The sequence below is a fragment of the Lissotriton helveticus genome, chromosome 4_1 (assembly GCF_964261635.1).
Source record: "Lissotriton helveticus chromosome 4_1, aLisHel1.1, whole genome shotgun sequence".
NCBI lineage: Eukaryota > Metazoa > Chordata > Amphibia > Caudata > Salamandridae > Lissotriton > Lissotriton helveticus.
The window spans coordinates 2,019,116,621-2,019,144,350 of NC_136063.1; the positions used below are offsets into that span (position 1 = coordinate 2,019,116,621).

At 44.7% G+C, this 27,730-nt stretch overlaps 1 protein-coding gene across 4 annotated transcripts in view; it reads left to right on the forward strand.

Moving 5' to 3' along the window:
- Window positions 1-24,594: 24,594 nt before the first annotated feature.
- The window catches only part of MAMLD1 (mastermind like domain containing 1), a 306,554-nt gene continuing 303,418 nt past the window's right edge, over window positions 24,595-27,730 (forward strand). Inside the window, exon 1 of one of the 4 annotated variants that reach the window (XM_078688642.1) lies at window positions 24,595-24,850. In XM_078688642.1, coding sequence (XP_078544768.1) covers window positions 24,797-24,850 — 54 coding nt within the window. In that variant the 5' untranslated portion in view covers window positions 24,595-24,796. The remainder of the gene's footprint in view (window positions 24,851-27,730) is intronic. The other 3 variants (XM_078688639.1, XM_078688641.1, XM_078688640.1) reach the window with 3 other exon arrangements.

Below are 27,730 nucleotides of genomic sequence, written 5' to 3' on the forward strand. Positions count from 1 at the left end.
GGGTGAGTAGTCGCGCTTTAACAAACTCCTGATTGATTGATTGATTGACATCTCAAATGACATCACTGATACAATTGTCAACTCTACCACAACGTCCTAACATATCCTCCAGCAAAAGTTTTTTTTAACCAAAATACAAATCTTTTCCATAAACTCAGCGCGTAGAAACTACATTTTAAACAGGTAGTTTACCCACAACTTCATTCATACACATTACGCGCTCGCATGGCGGTCATCTACCAAAAACATGCGCAGCAGGGACACATAAAGACATAAAGACTACATTTGATTACCATGTATTTATGACCTACTATTGACAACTGTCAAGCAACATATTTACATACGCCCACCGTAATATACCCGCATACCCTACAGCAGGTACTCATATACACATCATAATATCATAAAAAATAAAAAACATCATACATCTACACACCACTCACCCTATAACACATGGTATGCTTCTGATAGAACTCCTCACAGAATATTACAATAAATAAATAATACATCTATGCATCCATCACTGCCTCTAGTATATCCACTGCCACACAACATCCATCATATAGAGTACAAATAGGCCATACATGATTCATGCATGCTAAGTATTCACAAACATAATCACAATTTCACAACACTATAACAATCATTTAACTACCGGGCAGTCATAAAATGAATTAATAATTCAAATGTTATATTTTAGGATGCACTTACCCCAAATTTCCATCAACAAAAAAGACAATGGTCCAAAGTAGAGAAAATGTTCAAAAGCACAGAAAAATGATTACACACTTCAGTTGAATACAACTCTTGCCATAACGTTCAGCTGAATAAATGTAATATCAATAATGATTCACAAACTGACTCTGCTTGCCATAACAAAATGTGACGACATTCATCCCAAAATTCGTTATAATATTTTATTTTCTGGACATTAAATAAAAATGTCAGAAAATAATTCTAGTAATAATGTGAACTCTAAATAATTATAAAAGGTTTCAAGAAATAAACACTCAACCAAACCAAATCTAAAACAAAGCACACAAGTAACATGAGCACCAATCTCCTAGTAGACCTGCAACCTAAAAACACAAATTCAACAAACAAAAGATAAGTTTGTCTAAAATTACAGAATAAAGCATTTCACAAATGAGCATCAACTCAGGAGTAAGACAACCAGCAAGAAGCTCACCACAATCTTCAACGCATCCATCTCCACAGCCATCCTCCCTGATGAATGAAAACAAGCGGAAGTCAAACCCCTACTCAAGTAACCTTCTGCTAACCCCAGCGACCTCAAAACCTACCATCCCACCTCTCTGCTCCCTTTTTCATCTAAGTCCTCAAAAAGACCATCAACCACCAAATCACGAAATGCCTGGAGAATAAAAGCTTTCTGGATGCCTCCAAATCCAAATTCCGCACGAAGCACAGCACTGAAATTGCCCTGATCACTACAACCTAAGACATCAAAAACCTTATGGACCACATAGAAACAGCAGCATTGATCCTCCTGTAAAACTCAGCTGCATTTTGACTCTGTTTCTCACGACACCCTCATCAAGAGACTCCTCCACATTCTAATCCAAGGAAACACCCTCAAATGGAGCGCCTCCTTTCTCATGGGACGTACTCAGAGAGTCCTCAGCCCCACACTGTTCAATGCGTACATGACCCCCTTAGCTAACTTTGGCAGAATCCATTGAATAAAGATCACATCCTACGCTGTCAACACCCAGCTCATGCTCTCTCTATCCGATGACTCCTCTTCCACCCGAGCCAGCTTCTGCAGCTGCATGACCTGCATTGCTGAATGGATGAAAAACACGCCTACAAAGCCCTGCACATCCAATGACCAGCATACATCAACCACTGCATGAACTTACAGCAATCATCCAGACACCTACGCTCCACCTCAGTCTCCCTCGCTCACAACCCCCGCATCTGCCGAAGTAACAGTGGAGTTCGCTCCTTCTCCTACCTCACGGCAAAGTCCTGGAACAACCTCCCTCTTCACCTCCAAACCTCATCCTCTCTGCTGGAATTCAGGAAAGGATTCAAGACCTGGCTGCTCAGCTGAACCCTCTTCCACCGCTGGGTTTCAGGCACCTGGAGACCCTCACAGGTGATTAGCTACACTTTACAAATCCTGTCTGATTGATTGATTAAACCAACTCAAAGCAAAATGTTAAAAGCTCAAGGTATTCAAAATAAAACAAAAATCACAGAAACAATTAGAGGAAGTTATAGCCGCAGCATTATTTATGCAAAATATGTTATAAGGAATAAAGTTATTTAAAAAATCTACAATACAATTGAACATGCCCATTCCATGTAGAAACTAAACCAGCAAATACAAATTCATAAAAATATATGGTGAACAATGAGCACAAGCCAGCCATACAGAGTTATTTTTAAAAAGGCAACATATTGCCAAGACAAAAATATAATTTATATTATCCATAAAAATGGCACAGCATATGAAATCAAATCTGGACTTATAGCCTTAGACACTTAATAAGAACTGAAATTATAAAATGAATTTGAAATGAACGCATATTAGAGCAGAGCCGTACTACATAGAGAATGCAGTCATATGCGTTATCCACAACTAGTCAAGTTTCCAATTAAAACATTTTATATTAATTTCCGGAAACAAACAATAAATTAGCTAAACAACTCACCCTTTTACAAAGCTTAAAAGTTCACTCTATTGCTTGTTTTGAAAATCAAAACTGCAAAGGTATTTTACATCACCTGCTGAAACCTGAACATTGAAACGTCATATAAAATTTCCCCCCAAAAACAAGTTTATGTGAAAAAAATTACAACAATAATAATGAAAGGCACACTAACACAAGTGAAGGAAGCAAAAGATGAAAACCTATACTTTTGCTTAGGAGGAAAACTGGATTCTACCTCAAATATTAATTTACTAGGCAACATTAACCAACAAAACGCCTACAAAAAAAGTAAAAGAGCAATTACTAATTATTAAATTAAACCTTCAGAATATCCAAGAAAAACATGCATTTCTTATTGAAGACCTTTATATAAATTTCAAACCCAATTGATCACCCTCAAGTATAGTTTATCAGAAAAATAAACTGTTTGCAAATATTACTACATCATGTTTACAGGAAAACAAACTACTTAAGTATCATTATTAGAACAACAGTTTGCAAACACTTAAAAATGCAAACATATATTAAAGTATTTTATTAGAAACTGTCTGGCCATTTCAAATAAATATTTGTTTACAAGCCAAAAAACAGACCTAACCATCTAATAGGTCAACTTCAAAGAGTATGTGTCAGAGTTTTCGATCTCCCTTTAAATAAAGACACCTTATGAATACACAACAATGTGGAAGAAAAACCTTTAAATATTTGTATTGATAATCGATGGAGTTCCAACTAAGGATCATAACATCTGGCAAAAAATTGTGGATGCTAATGGAATAAAAAAGAAATTCCAGTATTTGGTAGCAAATAATCCTTCTACCAAGAAGAAAATATATACATATAATGCAAGCAACACGTTGCTGACACAACAAAGAACAGTAAAATGATGATTAAAAAAAAGACACAATAAATGTATGATCACTGCTCGATACATTCTTTACATTCTAAAAACGTTATGCCAGAAGGTATGGATGTATATGAAAAGAAAAAGGCTCAAAGAAACCGCCACATTTGAGAAAGTAGCCTAAAGCCATGTTGCTATTCAATGTTTTTCCCAAAGAGATGAAGAGAATACTATATGAAAGATTTGTACAAATACGTGATTCAGAATATTGTGCCTCTCATATTTGTTTTACAAAACACCAAAATAAAACCTAAATGTTTCATCAGCATTAAAAACCTTATATTTATGTTTTTTGTTATGCTTTGGCAAACACTTTACAATAAAAGATACATATAAAACCTGAGACACTGCAGGAGATAATGAAACATTTAAAAATAAAGATCATTAACTGGAAGGAGACATCACTAATACTTTAGATAATCATAGGGGAACAAAAGAAAACTGGTGTCAAAAATACTGAGACGATTGTTGCATCACACAAAAGCACCAACTGGCCATGTCACCATTAGCTGGGCCCATCCCTTGACCCATTCTTTCTTTTCTGAAAAATCAGCTATTTTCCACATATGTAATTTTAATCTATTCTGTCATGTCATTGTAATTGTATGTGTGTTCGGATCACTGCACTGTGGATCTGTCACTATTCTGTACATAAGAATCCTCTTTCTAACCTATTTGTAATGACATTCCTAAATGTCATCACTTGGTCATTGAACTGCAAAATCGTTTATATTTTAGTGTGATGTTGCAGTTTAATGATGCCGAGGTTTTAATTAATCATGTAAATAAATAAACCTTGAAACCCTATGTTGAGCAGATTATTGGGAGAGGTGTGGCATAGCGGCCAGGGCAGCTGACTCCAGAGCTCAGTATCATGTGACTCTGGGCAGTAGCTCACTTTATCTCCCTGAGCGCCCCCAGTGCCTTGAGATCCTTACAGGTGATTAGTTTGTGCTTTATAAATACCGGGTTTGGGGGCATGACCAAGATGGCGACCAAGTAAGACATGCAATTATCGTCTCCCCGCTCCTATCCGCCCGCCTCATCTTTAGCCGACACCGAAATACAATGTAAAGACCCCACGAGGGAAGTGGACTGCAGAATGACCTCCAAGCTGTCCTTTGAAGGCGAGATTAACAACCCGAAACTAAAATTTGTGGCGCTGAAAGCGACGATTGTAGAGATGCAAGATGGCAGCAAGGTCCCCGGACTGAGAGGGATCGCCAAAAGCACAACTTATAAAGGAGTGGGTCGCGGCGAGGGGAGTTGGTGAACAAGTGAGCAGAGGAGGCAATAGGAAGAAAGGAGTATGGAACTGAGGGTCCGAGAATCCAGTATCGGAACCCACGTCTATCGAGGTAGGGGCAGGAGAGAAAACACCCAAGTGGGGCAGAGTATGGCGGCAAACTAGAGAAAGTGCGGAAGTATCCAGACTGCTCCACATCCAGCTGTAAGCATTGCCGAACACCGCAGGGGGGGGCGGAGATGAAACAAGCAGGCGTCCGGGGCCGGAGAGGCTTACACGGACGAAGACGAAAGAGAAAATGGGGCAGTAGGTCATCCCAGGCTCTCGGCCAGCGCACATGGTGGAGGAAGAGACTAGTGAAGCAGATCCCAATGGGGGCCAAGCGAACGAAGATGCAAAATGGGGGGAGGTATTTACCGGGGACTTTGCTGCAGGATATGGCTATAAAGAAAATATTCATCCGCAGATAAGCACAAGACCCTGAAGGTGATAGAAGGGTGTGTGGGAGATCCTACCTATGAACATGCATTACATTAGGCCACAGCCATAACACAGAAACTGTGAGGACCACAGAGTTGTGAAGGGACACGTAGCATAGTAATAGAATTGCAGGCCAGAGTGCACGTCAAAGTCAGAAGTATTAATAAAACGTCACCTAAGTACGGAGAGAAAGTTAGGCTGCAACAGGCCAAAGAGAAGTAACCGCTTGGCGCACCCCCAGGGATAGCAACAGAGAGGCAGCACAGCCGCAAACAGCTCCTCTGGTGAGGCCTTGCGATTCGACAACTGGTCTTTGCCCGACTGCCAGTGCATTAAAATCGGTTGTAAGAAACAGTAAGGAGGCAGCAGCAAAAACCCATAGCAAATATGTCTATCTTACGGGGGAAAAAAGACAGGAATGTAAAGGACATGTTCTCCAAGATATCCGGGGAAAGTGGAGGGGATGGAAGGACCTTGCTGCTCGCACGTGGGGGACAGGATATGGAGAACGCTGAGGAGCAGTTCACGCGGTCTTTTCTGCGGCAATTGTTCAATACACTCATAAAGGACTTGCAGTCCTTTAGAAGAGACTTCTCAAAGGAGATAAAGGAAGTTAGATAAGAAATAGCAGCTGTAGGGGAGAGAGTGGCTAGTATGGCAGACCTGGAGATGGCCCGCAATGAAGAAGTGGAGCAGCTCCAGCAAGAGGTCATACTTCTCCGATCGCAGCAGATCAATATCCAGGCCCATGCAGAAGACTTGGAGAATCGGTCTCGAAGAAATAATATTCATGTCAAGGCCATACCCTCTAAAGAAGAAGGATTGAACATAACGCAATATCTGCAGGGCCTCTTCAGAGACATCTTACAAGTGCCCCAAGACTTTGAAATTAAAATAGATAGGGCACACAGAGTAGGTCTGCAAAGAAGAGCGCCAGCCCCTCCCCCAGATAGTCTGGCATATCTACCGGACTTTCAACTGAAGGAACAAATATTACACAAAGCAGTCGATAGACAACCCCTGACTTACCAAGGACATGCCATTGCTTTATATCAAGATCTGGCTACAATAACATTGCAGAAAAGACGCGAGTTTAGACCTGTCACGACGCACTTGCAGAATTTAGGAATCACGTATTCATGGGGACACCCCTTCAGAATAATCTTCAGATGGGAAGGCAAGTTGCACCAACTTAGATCTTTGCAAGACACTTGGGCATCGAGAACCCCCAACAGGAAGAATCGGAGAAAAGAGGTACCACAACACAGCAAGAGCAGTGGAGACGTGTTCAGGGAGGCAGAACCATGGAAAAGGCAGCAAAATCCCATCCCAAGATGATTGCACAAGAGAGACAAGCTATTCTGGAGACACTGCCTGTTGAATCATGCTCTAAAGATGGCACTTGAGATGACTGGGTTCAGATAAGTGACTTGAGATGTGATGGGCGTGCGGTGGTAGGAGGTTCATCGGAGTGGTGAGGGAGCTTAATGGCCACATAATGCACCCTACTATTTGTTTCACCGAGGACACGAGGACTCGATTTGCGGGTCCTGGACTATATTGTGAAGTGTTTAATTTTGTTTCAGTTGAGGTTAGGGAGGGGGAAGGGGATACCGGTATACAGAGAATGAGGAACTCGAAGGGGATTGGGGGGACGCCAGGGGACAGACTAGAAAAGGAGAGGGTTGGTAGAAAGAGGTAACAGAGGGTGCTTCAGGGCTCAGTTGGGCTGAAGGATGAATCAGTAGGAATGCCAAAAGTTGTATTGAAAGTCCTTACGCTCAATGTGAAGGGGCTTAACAACCCTGTTAAAAGGGGAGCCATCCTCTCCTACTTAGAACATTCGGAAGCAGATAACTGCTTGCTGCAAGAGACGCATATCTTGTCTAAAGATCTGCACCACCTAAGGTCAAGAGCCTTCCCCCAACAGGTTTTTTCTTCTACCACAGAAAAGAAAGCGGGAGTCGCCATTCTGATTGCTAAACACTGTAAAAAGGAGGTGAGAGACAAAGTGTCAGAAATAAAAGGGAGATTATTAACATACAAGATTCAATTTGTGGATCAGTCATTGGTGATTCGATCAATATATGCACCAAACACAGGACAGGAAGGTTTCTTGAAATCGGCCCTAGAGGAGACCATGGTGGCACAAACATGCATGACATTGGAAGGGGGAGACATAAATTTTGTCCAGGAAGTGGCCAAGAATAGATCGAACAGACGCTTTAATCAGAAGGGAGAATTATCACAGGATGGAAAGGAATAGCTACAAGAGTTGGGCTTGGTAGACCTAAGGCAGGAGGCACACCCCCAGACAGTGTAATTCTTTTTATACGTGCATGGGTCTTATGCTCAACTCAATTGTTTCATGGGCATTAAAGAAATTAGTAGGACAACGACAGAGATAGACATTGAACCTGCAGCACTCTCTGACCATGATACAGTGATCCTCACCCTACAGTTACCGCCACAGCAGAGGAGGGGGTGTTGGAGATTGAAGGAAAATATGCTTTATAGAAAGGCAGTGACACAAAAACTCACCAAATGCATCCAGGACTACTTAGACATCAACAACTCCCCGAGGTGTCCATCTCCATAGTGTGGGAGGCTCTGAAGGTGGTAGTGAGAGGTGAACTAATAGCTATCACAGCTGCTGAGAATAAAGAATGTAAAGAGAAACAGGATACTTTATCCACACAGGTTAAGGAACTAGAGAGAGTACATAGCTGCACCGGGGCGCCCAGAGTATGGAGAAAGTTGAAGGCCACGTGCGGGGAAGGCAAAGTTGAAGGCAACTAGCGGGGAAAGAGCACAGTATGCAGCGCTATGATTAAAACATTCCTATTACATTGGGGGAGACAGAACAGGGTGAATGCTGGCTAGCAAACTTAGAGTTCAAAGGCAATAAACAAAGATACAATCCCCAACAGATTGAAAAGAATAAAGATTTTTTGACAAATTTGAAGCTCTTTTGTACTTTTCTTTTTGGTGCACCGTCCTTTTCTACAAAAGATACAATCCCTCAAGGGACATACAAGGGAGGAAATCACAACTGATGAAGACATAGCACATACTTTCTGTGACTTTTATGCAGAATTATATAAAAGAGAAACCCCACCCGAGAATATCATAACATCCTATCTACAGATTGTTCACACATCCAAGTTAACGCCCGATCAAGCAGACGCTCTCGACGCCCCCATAAGGATTGAAGAGGTGGTCACGGCGATCATATGTGTTATAATCGCATGTAGCTGAGTGCCCAAAATGCCAGAAGGAAAATGAAACATCTGACACAAAAGCGCGCTTTAATTCTCCTCACCGGAGCCGGAGTGCCGCTTCATTAATGAGAGGTCGCATTCAAGATGGCGTTGTGCTCGGCACCTCAGAAATGCAGAGCGTGCTGCATCGAATATCGGAGTAATAGGGCAGCAATGACTCATGGAATAGGCGCAGTGCAGGTCAGGGCATCCTCCGATGTCCACACCAGCTCACCAGATATACATAGTGGACCACAAAATGTGGATATCTCGGCCCGCCTCGGAGAGCGCTACCCGAACGCCGTCATTCACGTCGAGCATCAAGCCACGCCCCTATATGACTTCACTCTGACTAAACATGTGGCGATGAATATGTCGGGTAGCTACAATACAAATGTATAGATAGCTATATAATCTATTATTTCTAACTGACCTCATGTACTATGATGGCATTGTCTTTTTTGCTTGTATTAAAATGGCGATTCTCTTACATGTTTATATTTGTTACCAACCTGTATATGTGCTCAATCACCAAAGTATACTGGGCTTTGTGTGTGTTTTTACGTGTCTTATTTCTACAATATAGTATTTTTCTGTATATCTTCTTTCTATACTTTTATCTTTCTGATTGAGTTTCATTTCACTGTAGATCTTTATCGCAGTGGGATAGGGGCACAAATTATCATAATATGGCACCCATTCAGTTAGCATACTTGGCTAAGAACTGATATGCATGGTGCACCCTTTTTACTTTATACTACTCCCGGCACACGTGACTGCATATTCAAATCACTCACTGCCGAACGCTCTCTATCGGCGAACCCATAGACGGGAGGGAAGAATAAAAAATTTGCAAACATACGTGACAAGAATTTTCAATTCTATTAAGGACACGGAGGCGAGGATTATGCTTATCTCATTTCTTTACTAGAAATGCTCAGCAGCCAATCACAAAACAGTAAAGAAAAACACAACTACAATACCCATGAGCGCTCTGGGTATCACCTGGTAAACCATAGAGTAGCCACTATAAAAGGGCCCATAGAGAATACTACATCCTCTTTCTTTGGTCATCTTAAAACAGGTCAATTGAAAAATTTCTCAGTCCAAAACGAAGAACGTAGAAGAAAGGAAACATCATGAAGCAGCAGTCCACCGGAAAGGAAGACGCGATGCTTGCAGTAGTAGAAGAAAACACTGGAACTGGAGACAGTCATCCGACAGATCAAAGGACCAAACAGGAAGAACCTTATTTAGGATCAGAACCTGAAAAGAAACTTGGGGCCAGATGTAGGTGGCCAATTACCGGTCGGTAACGGCCGAATTCGGCCGTTACCGACCGGTAATTGGATTTTGAGATGTAGGGCCAGTCATTTTACAGAATCGTTAAATTTACCGATCGGTAAATTTACCGATTCTGTAAAATACCGATTCGGTATTTTTACCGATTCGGTAAATTTGATATGTAGGTGGGACTCTTCTGAGTCCCACAAGCCTTACTGAATCGGTATTTTACCATCAAATTCAATTTGATGGTAAAATACCGATTCCGGTGTGCATGCACATGTGTGCATGCACATGTGTGCATGCACACCTGTGCCATATGACAAGCAGACCTGCCCTTAGGGCATGTATGCCTGCCACATGCACCCGACCCTGTTTTGGGGGTGCTAGAGGGTGTCAAAGTGACACCCCCTGCACCCTTGTGAAATTCGGTATTTACCGATTCGGTAAATACCGAATCGGTAATGCCCATTCATTCCTATGGGCTTCAAAGCCCATAGGAATGAATGGGCATTACCGGTCGGTATTTACCGAATCGGTAAATACCGAATATTACCGATTCGGTAAATGCACATCTGGATTTACCTACATCTCCCTCCTTCTATTTTACCGATTCATAAATACCGAATCTGTAAAATTCGGTATTTATGAGTCGGTAAAATAGATTTACCTACATCTGGCCCATAGAGCCGTAATATTCCATCCCAACATAGTGGAAATATGTAGAAACCAAGAAGGGGGGAAAAACAAGGAATACATCCAAATAACATACAATATACCATAAACAGTTGCAAGAAAAAAGGCAACAACATCAGCACATTAGAAATGCAATACAACTAAAACCGGGTGGGATAATCCTCGTCTCTGTGTCCTTAATAGAATTGAAAATTCTTGTCACGTATGTTTGCAAATTTTTAATTCTATGTCAGGACCGGAGGCTCCGATTATGCTTGTTTAAAGCTGAGCCACCACCACTGAAGCAATATCAACAATAGGTTTATAATAGAAAGATTTAAACACAGAGTCAGATGACCAGTCTGCGGCCTTCATTATGTCAAGCAAACTCACCCCCATAGAAAAGGCTTTGGAAGCCATAGCCCCCCCGAGCGGAATGTGCACCAAATTTGAAAACATCAATACCTGCTTCATGCATGAGCCAACTAACCCATCTAGCTAACGTAGCAGGTGTCACTGGCCGAAAAGGCTTCTGCAGAGCAATTAACAATTGACCATGAGGATCTTGACGAAAAGGAGCAGTACTTACCTCATAATCCTTAAGACACTGAACCACGCAAAGCTTTGAATTATGCGTAAAAGAGGGATACGTAACAGAAGACGTATTGCATTTGGTGCGTCTGGTGACAGTAAAAGTAACACCTTCAGGTGAGAAAGCACGACCCGCAAGATCCAGTGCGTGAACATCAGAAACACGCTTGCACAAGACTAAACACAGTAACATCATCAGTTTAGCTGAGAGTTGCTTACTGGACAACGAAGAATTAGAAGGCCAAGCTTCTAAGAAATACAAAACAACAGAAACATCCCATAAAGCCACATACTTAGGACAGGGCCGTTTTACCAGCCGTATACCCTTGAGCAACTTAGAGATCAGTGAATGCTCACCAACAGGTTTGCCATCGATAGAGGCATGTCCCGCAGAAATGGCAGAACGAAAATTATTCACTGTCCTGTAAGCAAGACCCGACGAAGCAATAGATGCCAGGAAATTGACAATTAAAGAGATATCCACCGAAGCCGGATCCACCTCCTGTTGAGAACACCAATCACACCATCATTTCCAAGATGACGCGTAATGTTTGTGTGTGTTGGGTGACCAAGCCTCGCTGTTAAATCAGGCAGCGTCTCTAGAAAGGCCTGGGAGGTGCCAGCGGTCCCCGAAATTCGCCATGCCACCAGGAGGAGCTGACCCGATAGTATGAGGGGATGCGGTTTGAGAAGGGGGTCCAGCAACAAATTCCATCTCCGGGGAAGGAGGATCGGAACCGCACAACTCATCTCCAGAAGAACTGGGAACCAAGCCTAAGCCCGCCACAGAGGAGTGATCACAATGAGCTCCGACTCGCAATGCTTTGTGCGAGCCAGGACCCTGGGAATCAATACAAACGGGGGAAACGCATAACACAGAAGAGGGGCCAGTCCTGGAGAAAAGCATCTGTGGCCAGGGCTTCCGGATCTGGACGCCAACGGAAAAACAGGGGAAGCTAAGTGTTGAGACGAGAGGCGAACAGATCTATCCGACACTGTCCCCAAATCCAGGACAGACATCGAAATACGTGAGGGTGAAGCCTCCAATCGCTGAGATCCCGTAGGTGACGAGAGTTCCAGTCGGCAATCAGATTGTTGCGACCCGGGAGATATTCGCCAATAACTGTGATCTGACGTTGAAGGCAAAAGTGCCAAAAATCCTTGGCAATTTCCGCCAGGAGCCTGGACCATGTCCCCCCTATCTTGTTGACATACCGAACGGCCGAAACATTGTCCATGCAGAGGAGTATGCAACAATTCGTCATGTTCGGAGCCAGACAACGAATCGCAAAAGACCCCGCCAGAAGCTTAAAGCAATTTACATGGAGAGATAACTCCTCCCGAGACCACCGGCCTCCCGTCGATATCGGACCGCAATGGGCTCCCCAACCCCACAGACTGGCATCGGATTCCATCACCACATCCGGGGACGATCCGAACAGGGCCCGCCCGTTCCAAGACTCCATGTGCTCCAACCACCATAACATCTCTCACCTCACGTCCTCCGACAGAGGAACCTGATCCGAATAGAGGAGGACTTTCTGGAGATGTCTGATCTTTAGACGCTGAAGAGCCCGGTAATACAAAGGACCCAGGAAGATCGCCTGAATGAAAGATGCGAGAAGACTGACAATCCGAGCTACTGATTTCAATGAAACACTCTGTTTGGACAAAACCAACCTCAACTCCCTCTTGATGGATCTGATCTTCTGATTGGGTAAGAGGAGTTGACAAGAGACTGAATTGACCAGGAAACCCAGGAATTCTATCGACTGAGAGGGATCGAAAACAGACTTCTGAGGATTCACCAGAAACCCTAGTGACTGTAAAAGATCTATGGACCAATTCAAATGAGTTTTCAACAGGAGAAGACAGTGTGCCAAGATGAGAATGTCGTCGAGATATATGATCAGGCGAACACTGCGGGCTCGCAGAGACTCCATAACGGGCCTCAGGAGCTTCGTGAAGCACCACGGTGCCGACGAGAGGCCGAAAGGGAGAACTTTGTATTCGAACCAAGTTCCTAGCCACTGGAATTGGAGGAATCGGCGATGAGGGCCGTAGATCAGAATCGACAAGTAAGCATCCTTCAGGTCAAGGCGGACCATCCAGTCCCCTTCCCGAAGAAGATCCCTGAGAAGATGGATGCCTTCCATCTTGAAGTGGCGATAAACAACTCCGCCGTTGAATTCTTTGAGATTGAGAACCAACCTGGAACCGCCCCCTTTTTTCTGGACAAGAAAGATGTTGCTGATGAAACCGTGAGGATGATGGGAAGTCCGGACTATGGCCCCTTTGGCCAGAAGAGACTCGATTTCCGCGGAAATTACCACACGATCTTGTTGGGGAAAAACAAGGGGCGAAGGAGAATGGGACTGACGAGGACAATAGTAGAATTCTATTTTGTAACCCAGGACAGTCTCCAACACCCAAGCATCGCTCGAGATCAGACGCCAATTTGGAAGAAAACATTTTTATCCTACCCCCCAGTACAACCTCCGAGGCTGGGATCAAGCTCACCTGAATTGGAGGAATCATGATGTCCTCCCTGATTTCCATCGTAGCATCCTTTTTTTAATTGTCCTCTCCCTTGCGGGAGGGATAGAAGTTTGACTTATGACTGGTGTAAGAGGAATCCTGACCACCTCCTCTCTGGGACTGGGATCACGTTGGCTCTGTTGGTTAGATCCACGACCGAACGAGCGTCCCCTGTAACGTCCGGCCCATCCAAAAACCGGGCGGAATGCCCAGCGTAAAGAAGACTAAGCCTTGTCAAGCCCACTAAAAGTTGAGACAAATTTAGTTAATTCCTTAAGGAATGGCTGGCAAAATAACAAACCCTGAGCGAGAGAAACTGATTCTGACGTAGCCAACTCAGTCAACTTGGGATCCAGTTTTAACAAAATAGAGCGACGACGCTCACATGAAATCGCACAGTTGGCATTCCCTAACTGGCAGATGGCCCTCTGGGACCAACCAATCAACTCGTCAGGATCTATGAGAGTGACAGACTCTTTGGCCCGAAAGCCCAAGTCTAACATTGATCTAACAGAAGATCTAACATTTTATCCTGACACGAACGCCAAGCCCTGTCGATGCCCTTTTTGGGGTCCTTGGCATATTTCTTGAGATACGTAACCATTGGAGGTTCCACCCCAGGGGTATCCACCAATTTGTCAGCCAAATCAGGTTGCGGGCACTCCGACCTAAGACGGGCCCGTACATCCTGTTCAAAGGGCTGGTGTACAGGCACCCGGACATACTCCGCCACTTCTGGAGAAGGAAGCCAGGATGTCAAATTTGGATGTATAATGTCAGTAGGCTCGAAGGTAAGTAGTTGGGGATGAGATGGCGCATCCACAAAGTGCTCTTTACGAGCCTTCTTAGCTGGAGGAGGAACATTGTGATCAGAGGACGAAGAAGAAGACGTATCGTCAGTGTGTGTCTGAAGAGGGGCGGACGCTCGAGCATCCTTGGATGATTTCCCAGAAGCCTGCTCGGAAGACAGCACTTTGGCCAGTTTGGCAAAATCCGACTGGTGTTCATTTTTGGGAGATTTAGAAGTGCGTCTGGAAGAAGAAGAAGGCAACCAGCCTTGCTGCAAAGCATATTCTGACAGATGACGCTTCAAGGGTGCAATAGCGCGAACCAGCGCCTTAACGACAGAAAGCCCAATATACTCAGCAATATGCTCAGCAGCAGTGTTCAAAACAGCATTGTCCACATTTGGAGCATAAACATTTACTGGCCAGTCGTCCCTAGCATTCAGCGCTCCCCAAAATAATCATATACCGCCTCTCAGAATCCAGTTTCACTCCCTTGACCACAAAGGGGACTACCCAAATCATCAGCCCTCTGGCGTAGATGGAATAAGATATATCGTATACTTGACCTCTCCACCTCCTTCTCAGTTGTCAAATACAATCCCCCAAGTGTGAGTTTCTTACACGAATGACATTGAAACACCATAACACCTCAGAGAGGAGTACACTCTGTGACATTTTGGTGGCTGTCCCATTCTACGTATATTCTAGGTCATTTGCTTCCAGGCAGTGACCATAACAACATGGGAAGTTGTGCGCTCTAGTCCCACCATGCACCACCCATGCAAAGCACCCTTGTGCCCCCCAAGCACAGTACCAATCCTCCTGACCGAACATCATAGAGCAAGCTCAATCCCACAACAAGTTCAACTTCCCAAAACAGTAACTCCCATAAAGCCCTCCCCTACCCCCACAGACAGTGAGTTTGAACAACTCCAGCCAGGAAGATCCAGACCAACGTAAATCACACCCCATGAGAGACAAAAACCTCAGCGTTTGTAACTACAATAGGATAAGGGCCTAGCATCCCACTGGGGCAGCAAGGCCAAAAAGGCTCAAACCACACCAACGGGTCCATAATCCTCCATGGCTTCCCTGTCGGTTTAAATCGAGGGAGTCAAAGCAGTCAGCAAGGAAGATAGGGAATTTTATGATTCAATAAACTGTTTCCCCCACCCTCAGCCCCACATCAACAGCAAATCAGAGTGTTAGAGATCTAACCACAGGGTGTCCAGTGTATTGCACATCTAGGAGCTGCAAGGGAGAAAACATATGTCAATGCTTAGAAAAGCAGCAGAAATAAGGATCAGCACATAAAAAAATACATTGTAAAAACTAGACCACGTCAGTACTGTTGTTCAGGTATTCATGAGCACCCCTATGGGTCCGGAATGTTTCACAGGTGTCTGGCACACAGTTAGATTCCTCCGGCATCCTAATTGGGGCAAACCTGTATCCTTCCAGTCTGGTGAACAGCAGTGCGGGACTCTCAGTCAGTAGAATGTCGACATGTGCATGTCGATCATCTGCTGGAACCACTACCACCCGGCTTGCAGTTCACAGAAAGCTTCCGCTTCACCCCACCCGGTATGTCCAGGCAGTTATTGGCCTCCTCTGGGGAGGAAAAGAAAAACACCTTACCCTCAAATTGTACTCTCAGTTTTGCAGGGATCCAAAGGCTATAGCTGAGTTTTTGTTCTCTCAAACTTTTTTTGTGAGTAGGAAGCCCCTGCAAAGTTCATCATAATGATCATAATGTTCCTACCTTCAAACTGCGGCGCCCCCTGGACTCAGACATGTTGCACTGTCTCTATACTGAAGAATTTAAAAAGTCTCCATGGTTCAGATGTGGTTGTGATCCATTCCTTCAGGAAAAGCTCGACCGACTGTCCCTCAACACCCTTGGGAAGCCCAAAAAATGAAGGTTGTTCCTCCTGGAACGCCCTTCCGCATCTTCAGGTCAATCTTCCATGCATGCGGAGAGCAAGCTGAGTGTGGCTACAGTCTTTTTGAAAGCCACTGCCTCCTACTGTAGTTCAGCAACATGTCCTTCATCTATGGATACCCTAACAGAGATATTGGGAAGCTCTGCTTGGAGTAGGCCTGGATTACATAAATTGGTGAATGGTTTGGTGCTGTGGGTGGAGGATTGATACGTAAAGTATTAATCTCTCTAGTTATAATTTCATTGGGCATTATTGGTCTAGGACTCTAAAACTCTAAGTTCTCTGAAGTTATATGTTCTGGAAATAGATCAAATTGTGGGTGTAAGAAAGAGAAGATGAATACAAAGAAAAGAAAGAGAAAGAAGATCAAATTGGAAGATATAAAATCAGAAAGTTTCGATGAACTGAAAGCCTTAGAAAAAATGGAAGTAAAAACAAAGGGTCATATATAAAGTTGCGTAGTGTTTTGTGATGATTTATACCATCAGCAGGAGTAATTGTGGGAGTGATTTTAAAATGATCACATTCTGTGTGTTAATTAACATCGATGGGATGAAATCGTGTAACCGTACCGTGTTTTTCAAAATGAAGCTTTTTAAGTTGACATAACTAGATCTCAAATCCATGTGCATGTGTTGTAGTTTGCACATTTATAACACGGTTTCTTGTTTCTCTGTCTGTGCAGCTTGTGTTCAATGTGTCTTTTAATGTTTTATAAAATCTTTTCAGTTCAACTAGTTTTAGGGTCCCATTATGCTGCACTTGAAATGTATTTCTCTTTGTGTTTCTGATGTTCCTGGAGGAAGGATCAGGGCTCAACAGTATCTTTACAAGGTCATTTTCTTTGCTAGTGGAAGTTATGAATATAGTTTTGAATGCACCTTTGTTTTCTTCTGTAGGACATAATACAGGATTATTCACAGGTAGTAAAGCAAAATCAATTTTTCATCTGATGTGTTTTCTGTTTTACTATTAGATGTTGTGAATGTGTCGGAATGGGTGAATACGATGTCAATGAATACTATGATATCTGCAGACCCGCCAACGCCAATGTCAATAAATGCAATGTCAGCGTCTGCCGTAACCTGTGCCTGCATAACAATGTCAATACTCCTAAATGCAATATCAATGCATGCCATAATCTATGCCCACACAACAGTGTTGATACCGACAGAAACAATGTCAATGTATGCCAAAATCCATTCATGCATAACAATGATCTTACCAGTAGAAACAATGTTGATGTACGCCATGATCTAGGCATGCATAACTATGTCAATATCAGTAAAGACAATGTTGATGTACACTGTGACAACTGTCCGCAGGATGTTGAGAATGTTGGTAAAAATTATATCAATGGCTGCAATAATATTTTTAGAAGTTCTAATGAACTTGTATCATTGCTGTCAGATTCACCCAAGGTGACCTCCCCATCAACCCCGAGTTAGAGGTATGGGGTCAGACAGGTCCTGCGACCCCAACCCACACTAATCGAGTGACAGCTCACAGGTCGGGGTCTCACTTAGCCCAGAGACGAATGAGAACAGAAGGAAAATCCTGATCAATGCCACAGATAGATAGTTGAACCTCAAACAGGTGTGACATAATTGGCCCCAATAAAACACGTTTGGCCAAAGATGCGCATTTCCCAAAAATACCACAAAGCTAGATGCCGAATGTGGATAGGAACACTCAGCCAATCAGGCCACGACATGCACACCGCACTCTCCACACCAGACATCTGGACACATACACACTGGCCCACACTAGCTCACCCTGAGACCCAGAGCCCTCTGTGTCCTTATCTGATGCCCAAGCGTGTCAATTTACTACTGAGATGCTTTTTCAAGAATGCAGAATTGTTTTATTGTACCTCACGAAATGTATATATTGTCAGCCAAAAGATGTGCAATGAGAAACTTTCTTCAGACGCAAGAATGTCCGTGCCACTGAGTTTAATTAAAACAACTTGTTCCTGTTTTCCCAAACGCCTCTTGCCTTTTCATTAATGTAAGGTAAAATGATGTCTGAGCAACAAATATACTATGTTGATCATGAATCCGTGCTAGACTGTGCCATCTGGGTGCCCTCAGGGGCCCGTGATCCCCACTGCTGTTGATCCCCCGTGGAGAGGTTGACTGACTGTGGGGAGCAGAGTGATCCCCGCGAATACATATAAGCAGGCTCCTGGGTCCTTTTGCCCAAGTCACTAGGGCATGTCTTCGATCAAAAGGACTCCATTCTTCAAAATTTTTTAGGCCTCCTCCAAATGGAGGCCCCCTATAGTTCCAAAACAAGGTAGGCCCTTTGGTGACGGAAGCAAGGGTTTCCACACACTTAGGGGAGGGAGCACCAAGTTGTTAATAAAATCCACCCAGGTAATCAGCTATTTTAGTTCTGCCTCCTTCTCCTCCTCCTCCTCCTCCTCCTCCTCCTCCTCTCCCCTGATTCTTTTGAACACATCCATAGCTCCACTTATCAGAACATGTGCCTCCAAAGCAGTGGGAGCAGTGTAACATCGGACAAGAATCCCCTGTTCCCGCCAAAGGTGGCAGGTCTGAAACATCCCGAATTTGAGGAAGATGGTCTCCACTGATGACCTTCGCATCCCATGCACCAAGTGCAGGGGTAGGCTCACCATCCTCGCCCCCACCGGTCAAATGATATTCACAGGGCCTCATGGAACACTGTCCAAGGAAGCAAGCGGCCCAATCCCAGTCTTGGTAGCATCCTGGTCACAGAAGCCCCAGAACAGCTTCCCAATTCACACAACCACAGTCCATAAGAAAAATCCATTGAGTATATTGGCATTACCCACATCAGGCTGAACACGCAAATTCCACAATGAGACCCCAAATTCTTGGCAAAAAAAACAGCAATCAAACACAATTCCAGCCATTTCCCTGCAGGGCCCTACAGAGATCTGCACACGACTTTCTGACCACCTCCGATATCCTTTGTTAAAATTAGCAATGCCGAAAAACAGGTAAACGCCCACCGGAACCCGCACAAAACAGCCCAAAAATCAGCCCAAAATTCTCAACTCTTCCAGAACAAGCGTCTAACTCTGCAACTCAACCCAACTGGAGAAAAACCTTGTTCCACGTCACGTCCAGAGGCCCAAGGGATACACACATGTGAATGGAAATATTGACCTAAAACTCAAACATCCACTTCCTCTCTAAAGTAAACGCAGCACATGCAGAACCAAAGGACACCCTTGGCCCAATCAAAATGTCACACCTTTATACGAAGCGTCCCACAGGGAAAGAGCGCCGTTCGCACCGTAGCAAGGAGAGGGGGAACCCAAAATACAAACAGCAATAAAACAGTTAAAAATTTACCATATCCCTAAATTCCTAGCATCTCCTTCCAGTACCCCACTATTAAAAAATGTGCTCACAGTACAATTATTGAGTGCATCAGTAAAATGTAAACGCAGGAATTTTCCAAACAACTGCCTAACAATGTGTTTTTTCCAGGCTAACTTACAACGTACAGCTCTTCTCCTACAGCTCTGTGATCGAGCTGAAAGTGCACCATCATTGCCGTGGTCTGCCAGCCCGTTGATCAAAGTTTTCAAAAGGGCTTTCACAAGGCCAACCACTCATGTAACATAGACTACAAATTGACTTTTGCAAACACTTTTTAAGAGACATTGTTTGTACTGCACCAAGACAAGACACCTTTGGGCGCCCAGACAACAAACGAGCCCCAAAGACGAGTCTACAAATGCTTTTAAAGTGACGTATTTTTGTACACACTCAATTTAGCCAGGTTGCTCTTGAGCCCCTCCAGAGCTAGATGTATGCTTAATCTCATAAACTATACTTCTACATTCTTGCAATGAATGTGCTGGGACCTCTCTCACCCCACGTGCACCTATACTGAACAAAATACTAGCATTCCTCATGCACTACTACACACCACCTGGCAACAACGCATGACAACCATAGACACTCAAACCATGAACAGATCATGCTACATATGTTCACTAATACCCCACGCCGTAGGTGCAGACAGGATTTACTGATCCCCAGAGATAGCGTCCAAAAAATCTAAATGTCTTGTCCATCTGTACCTACGTAGGACCAGGGCTAAGACTCAACCCAAAAGAGTAGAACCCCATCAGGCAATAGTAAATATCACCCGATCACCTGGTAAGAGACCAATTCCACAAAACTGTACTTTTTTACCAAACCTAGTGGCATACAAACCGAGGTAGACAGGATGCACAGAAAGGGCACTATACAGAAGACATTGTCTGGCCCTGGGACTTTGTAGAAAAGAGGCTCCTTGAGGTAGCAAGGCCATCACACCATTGCACAAATACATCCACTCCCGTCTCTGTCTGCAGTCCCAGGGTGGCCCTTAACAACTTTGGAGCCACCTTCGTTAATGACAAGTGGACCCTGGACATGGAATTCCTGGGCAGGGCTGCTCACCTCGATCACACTGGGGGAAATGAGTCCCTTGGGAGGGGGTCCAATACTAGCATAGACACCCTGTGCCAGGAATCTGGGATATTGAGATTAATTGGTACACCTGGTTGAAGGGGAAGGGGCAACTGCTAATTGTACGGAAACTTGCACTGTAGTCTCTATGTTTTAGAGGCAAAGGAACCATACCATTGGACAGCAACGAAAACTGTGACGTGATACAGCACATACCGTACCTGCAATGGGGCACCTCCACACTGATGGTTATATACTGGCAATGCAGTGACCTTACCTGCACAAAGCTTGTCCCTGGATGGTGGGGCCTCTGCACCTTGGTAAACATACACACCCCAACGCTGGTCATCCCTGGATAAGATCTGTCTGAGCTGTCTCAACATCTGTTACAGAAAAAAAACTCTGTTGCATCAGGCTCAAAGGAGAAGAACTGTTGAATATTTAGGCTGGGTTCCATACAAGGATATTCCAGAAGAATTTAGACTGTTCCCAGAGACTCAAGTAAATGCAGGAGGGTCAATACAAATCTTCACCATGCAAACAAAGGCAAACGCGGGCTAGTTACAAATAGCTAGGTGGGAGTTGCTGAAGATGATCAATGATACTGAGCTCGGACTAAACGCTATCAAGGAAGAACTGAGAGTCATCTGCCTTATGGTGATGCAACATCGGCACGTGTTGGACTTGATTACCATGATGGAGAGTGGGGTGTGTGCCACGATTGGTGCTTCCTTTTGTACTTTTATCCCTGGAAATGATGTGGCCAATGGGACATTAGCTCTTGCCATCCAAAAACTACGTAGTCTGCAAGCCGACATGAAGAAGGACGGAGGTGCCTCAGAGCAGGACTGGTTGCATAGTATCTTTTCATGGATCCTCCTATGGGTGTCCAAACTACTCATGTCACTAATCCTAGTTTTTGTTGTTGTACTTCTGTTGTGTAGTTTCCTACAAGTGGGGGTTTCATGCTGTAAAAACGCAGTTGTCAAATTAGGTAGCATGCACATAGGTGAGGAAAAAGTAAACAACACTACAGACACACACGCACAGTCTTGAATATTATGACATTCATGACATATGAAGAGGATAGTGTAATTGGAAATTCAACTAGTGGGGGGAATGTTGGAATGGGTGAATACGATGTCAATGAATACCATGATATGTGCAGTACAACAGCAATACCAATAAATGCAATGTCAAAATATGCCATAACCTGTGCACACAGAACAATGTCAATATCCATAAATGCAAAATCAATGTATGCCATAATCTATGAATGCACAACAGTGTTAATACCTGCAGTAACAATGTCAAGGTGTGCCATAATCCATTCACACCTAACAATGTTAACACAGGTACTGTGCACATGTCAGATCAAAGCAATATTGGTAATATGGTAGTTTTTGAGACAATGAGCCTGGCTGGCGTTTTTTAAATAAAGAAAAAAGGAATAAAGACCAATATTCAACAATACGAACTGTCTTCATGTAATCAATGATATTTACATGTCTCATTGTCTCAAAAACTACCATATTACCAATATTGCTTTGATCTGACGTGTGCACAGTACCTGTGTTTTCTGTTTCAAGTGTCCAGGCATCTCTGTGCCTGTTCACCTTAGAGAGGCTTTAAGGTTTCCCTCTATACTGTTTGCACCGTGTTACTTTTTTCCCAAATCTCTCCATCATCACTGATACTTGCTGCACTGTGTGAGCGCCTCACACTGTCAAACCGAAACCTCCAGCAGAACCCCCACACATAACAATGTTGTTACCAGTAGAAACAATGTCGATGTACGCCATGATCTAGGCATGCATTACTATGTCAATATCAGTAAAGACAATATTGATGTACCCTGGGTCAACTGTACACACGATGTTGAGAATATCAGTAAAATTATGTCAATGACTGGCATATTATTTTCTGAAGTTCAACAGAACTCGTATCATTGTTGTCGGATTCACCCAAGGTGACTGCCCCATCAACCCAGAGTCAGAGATACGTGGTCAGACAGGTTCTCCGACACCAAACCACGTCTATCGAGTGGTTGGTCACAGGTGAGGTCTCACTTATCCCAGAGACAAACGTGCACCCAGGGAAAACCCTGATTGATCCCACAGATAGATAGTCGCACCACAAAGAGGTGCGAGGAAATTGGCCCCAATAAAACATGTTTGGCCAAAGTCGCGCATTCCCCAAAAATACTACAAAACTAGATGCCACGTGTAGATATGAACACTCAGCTAATCTGGACACGACATGCACACCACGCGTAGTGATCATGTGCTCCCCACATCAGGCATCTGAACACATGCACACTGGCCCACACTAGCTCTCCCCAAGGTCGAGAACCATCTATGTCCTTATCAGATGCTCAAACTTGTTCATTTATGTCTGAGATGCTTTTTTAAGAATGCAGAATTGTTTTATTGTACCTCACGAGATGTATATACTGCCAGCGAAAACTTGTACAACGAGAGATTTTTTTCAGACGCACTCACTCTGTTGAGACTCTCTCGGCTGCTGCGTTTAATTAAACCAACTTGTTTGTGGTTTGCCAAACGCTGCTTGTCTTTTCATTTATGTAAGTTGAAATCATATCAGAGCAACAAATGTATCATTAGTTTTACACCAAAGTGGCAGTACGAGTTCTCTGTTTGAAAAGATATATAACATGCTGAGTCTGGGAAGTGAGTGAGCCCGGTCTTTCCCTTTCGCTCCTTACAGGAAGACTCTATGTCAATCTTCTTATTGAATGTATGTTTGGATAGTTTTTATCATTCTCTCTTGCCTTTAAAACTTTGTAGTCTCTATTACAATTTGCTCTTTGGTTCATTATTTGCCTTGTGATAGACCATATTTAATTTCTTGCACTTACCTAGAAAAGGGTGCAGTGTCTATTACCAATGCTAGTTCACATTTGTTTATATTTTTATTGAATTGACTAACCATTTGCCTTTCATTTTGTTACGATTTCAAAAAGTTAAATAAACCTTCATGGTTTGTACTTCAACCTTGTTCCTTGTGGATCTTCCGGTGTGGATTTTCCTCTGTGGGTTCTCTGGGCCATTGTACTTTGGGACAAATCGTTATTTGTAATGATAAAAAGAGCTGACAAGGGATAAGATGGTATTGTGACATCACTTCCTATGACGTCGGTCAGCGTGATATTACTGGTAATTAGCTACCCCCTCTTTTTTTTTTTACTTTTGTCTAGTCTATTCTTTTTTATTCACCAAAAGTTGATGCTTTAACAGATGAATAATATGTCCCATTTGTGAAACTCAATTTAAAAGCAGTAAGTGAAAAAGCCAATTTATATCAACAGTGAAAGTGCGCTACAGTGAATCAGATTCGCACCCAAACAGTGAGGCAGACAGACTTCAGATGTCTGCTTTCCCTGCAATCCAAACATAACTCTTCACTGCGGTTCTTTTAAAGCTGCACTTTTTGTTGGTTAACTGAGAGGTTACAAGCTGTTCTTTCTGGATCTGCGCGCGACTGGCATCTTTTGGGCTTCCTGCGAAGCCTCCCAGCTTCTACACTAGAACTTGGTCTGAATACACATTCACGTCAGCAGACAGTAATTCCTCGAATCGGCTCAGTGTAATTTTCTTGTAACCAGAAGCGTGTTTCCCCTTTAAGGTCGGATTAGCTCCCGACTGTCCCTCCTCTCCGGGTGACAAGGCGGCTGTAAATGTCCTATCACTAAATTAAAGCCGAGAGGCTCCACCTTCCAGCCGGGGAAGCAGAGGGCTGATGGAAATGTAGCGAGCAGATTGAGACAGACAGTGAATCATTAGCGAACCGCGAGGCCAGGATGAACTTGTCTGGAACCTGAAAAACGGAGGAAAAGAAAGCGCACACACCTCCTTGCGCTTTGTTTATTTTTTTTCTGGGTTTTGCGACGACGCCAAAGTGGATGTAAAAGCGGGTTGACCCCCGGTCCAAGATGCTGCTGGTAACCCAGCGGGTTGAAGCACCACGCATGGAGGCTCATATCTCGGTAAGTGCCGTTCCCGGTTTATCTCTTCTGTTACCGGTAAACGCCATGTGTTTCCCAGCACTCTGCAGAGACTTACAGTATGACGTGCAACTAACCAGACGCCCCAGTCGTTAATAAAATTATGGAACTTTCCTGCAAGTGTCTCTTGGTAAAAATCTCAATTTCTCAAATAAATGTGCTGTGGGTTTATGCGCCGCGCCTGGGCTGCACTGGAGCAGTTTGGGCGATAGATTGTGGAGTATTTTACTAAACAGGAGAGATGAACAGACAAAAGATGTCTGTGGTTTCGCAGGCGAGAGCGGCAGGGGTGTTTGTAAATAAATATAGGCGGCTAAGCGAGGTGCCGAAGGACTGCGGCGGCGACAAGTGAAGTAAAACAATAGCTGCTTTAAAATGGATCCGTGCAATCCAGTCAGAAATGTGAGGAGAGTTTAAAAGTCTCTGAGTGGCGAGATCAGGTGCGGGCAGAAGGAAGCAGGCGCTGGAGTCCGCTTAGCGGCTGCCTGGGTCGTTCTGCTGGCTTGTTTTCTGAAGGGGGGTGTCTTGTTAAAAGTGAGGCATTTGTGGGGCAGCCTTTGATGAGATCTTATCGCGTCCTCTGAGCGGAGTCGCGGCGCTGCCCCCTGCGCTCGCGTGCCCTCCTCGCGCGAGGATGTATGTGGCGGTGTGTGTGTGTGTGAGGGAGAGGTGGCTGGCATCAGTTTTTAAGGACTCCTCCAAGAATAAAGGCTGCCCGGGCGGGTGCTAATGGGATCAGAGAGGCTGCCAGCGTACCCTGCTGCTGGAGCGGCCGCGTCTCTGCGTAAACACGGGGCGCGGGCAGCCTCGCTCGGCCTCATTACGGGGGCGGAGGGTTTAAACGAGGCGTGGTGGGAGAGTGCACCCCATCATCTTCGCGGCCGGCTCTGGCTGGTGGGGGCGAGGGGAGGGCAGGGATTCCAAGCCCTCCGCCCTGTCCGCTAGACTCACTGTCTCTGTCTGAAGACACGCTGCTCACAGCGAGGAACAAAAGGATGTGTGTGTGTTGTGAAAGGTGCGCGCTGCCCTTTCTGCGGAGCCATGCACCCACTGGTGGAACGGAAAACGCACTCCGCCTCTGCTTTTCTTTAATCTCCTGTGTCACTGTAAATTTGCGCCGTGTGTCACTCCATTTGCTGTATGCCCTGTGCATGTGTCGCGCTGTGTGATTGTGCATCAGCGCCCCTGCTAATTGTCTCTGAATTTCGTTTAATTTCTGTATGTGATTGTGCATTTGTGTCATGTGCTGTGGGTGCTTGTGCTTGCGATCTGTGTTCGCTGGCGTTGCGTAATGTTTCTGCATTAGGATTGTGTATTCATTTAATTTATTAATTGTGCATCCGTGACGTAATTGCCCAGTGCGTTTTTTTCTTCGCGTTCAGTGTGTTTGTGCTGCGTACTTATATCTCCTTTGTGTGTTTGCTTCAATTATTTTATGTTTCTGAGTTTATCCCGTGTACTCGATTGTGCATTTTCCACGTGCTGGGTGCTATTTTGCAGTTTGTGTTCCCATTCCTTGGAGGGGTGGTCTCTGAATGCTAGGTGGATTGTGTATTTATCTCTTGGGTCGTGCCCTTATTTGTGCTGCCCCTGTGTTGTCAGATGCACAGTGCGGCGGACGTGCGTGGTGCGCCGCCGCCAGAGTTATGTGTGAGGCACTTGGGCAGGTCTCTTGCTGCAGCCAGCAGACTGGGTTCGTGTAGTGAAAATGCCCCCCATGCTGAGACATCGTGCAACGCAGACCGATCGCTTACTCATCTCTTTCAAGTGTTTTCCCTTTCCCAGCCGGTGATTACGAGATGGTTTAGTCAGTTCTCTTGTTTACTTGACTCGGTGCACCCATTTTAACCTGCTCAGAGCAGCTTTTCATTCTCCCAATTAGTAAACAAATGGGTTTTATTAGCTGTTGACGCGTGTTTGTGCCCGGAGCTGCGCGCCATGCCAGGGTCTCGGCCGGCCTGGTTTGGCAGGGGGCGCCGCGCCCGGGGTGTCTCTGCGCGAGGAGGATGCACACAGTTTGGTTTGTGCTCCGGTTGAATGGGCGCCCGTTGCACTCCTCACTGGCGGTGCCAGGCTCCGAGCAGCACAAGCCGTGCTTTGTTAGGATGCTAGCCCGCGGCCAGGCGTTCACCCTCCAGCCGCTCCGGGCAGAAGCGGCGAGCTACCTGCGCGGGACATTTGAAGGGGGGGAGGGGGGGGCTATTGGGCAGGGGGCGCTCTGGTCTGTCCACCCCGCTCCAAAAAAAAGAAGCATGTCCAATCCCCTCACCCGTGTGTGCAACATGTTGAGGTGAAAAACTGTTTTAATTGCCCCAGTCCCCAGGAGTGACATCTACCTGCCCCAACTGTCTGGGAGAGGCAGGCGCCCCCTGCCTATCACCCCAGTAAAGGGAAGAGGCTGCAAGTGCCCTTTGCCATCAAAGGGGGAAAGCACCTCCTGGTGATAACTGGCCGCCAGTTCCGTGTATATGGTCGGAGCTTTGTAGCCGTCCATACAAATACCCCTTGCACGCCCCCATATTTGCCCCAGTTCCCTGATCCATCCAGGAAAGAGTCTCCCCTTGCTCTGGTGTCACCGGGGACAGAATGTCGGCTTCTATCAAAACCCCTTCGTTGTGTCGATTTACATACATGCATGTTTGCTCACTATGACGCGTGGTTACCCGAGAGGCTAAAAAAGGTGGGGGGTATAAATGCTAAAACATTATACTGACGAAGAGCTTGACGTGGAAAATACACGTGTGGCCGTTCAGCTAATGCCTCTCTAGACCCCTTCCAGTCCTCCCATTCGTGTTTTTTTTTATTTCCGCTCAGCAATGCTCATGTCCTACGTGAAGAATTAAACATATGAAAACAAGGCTG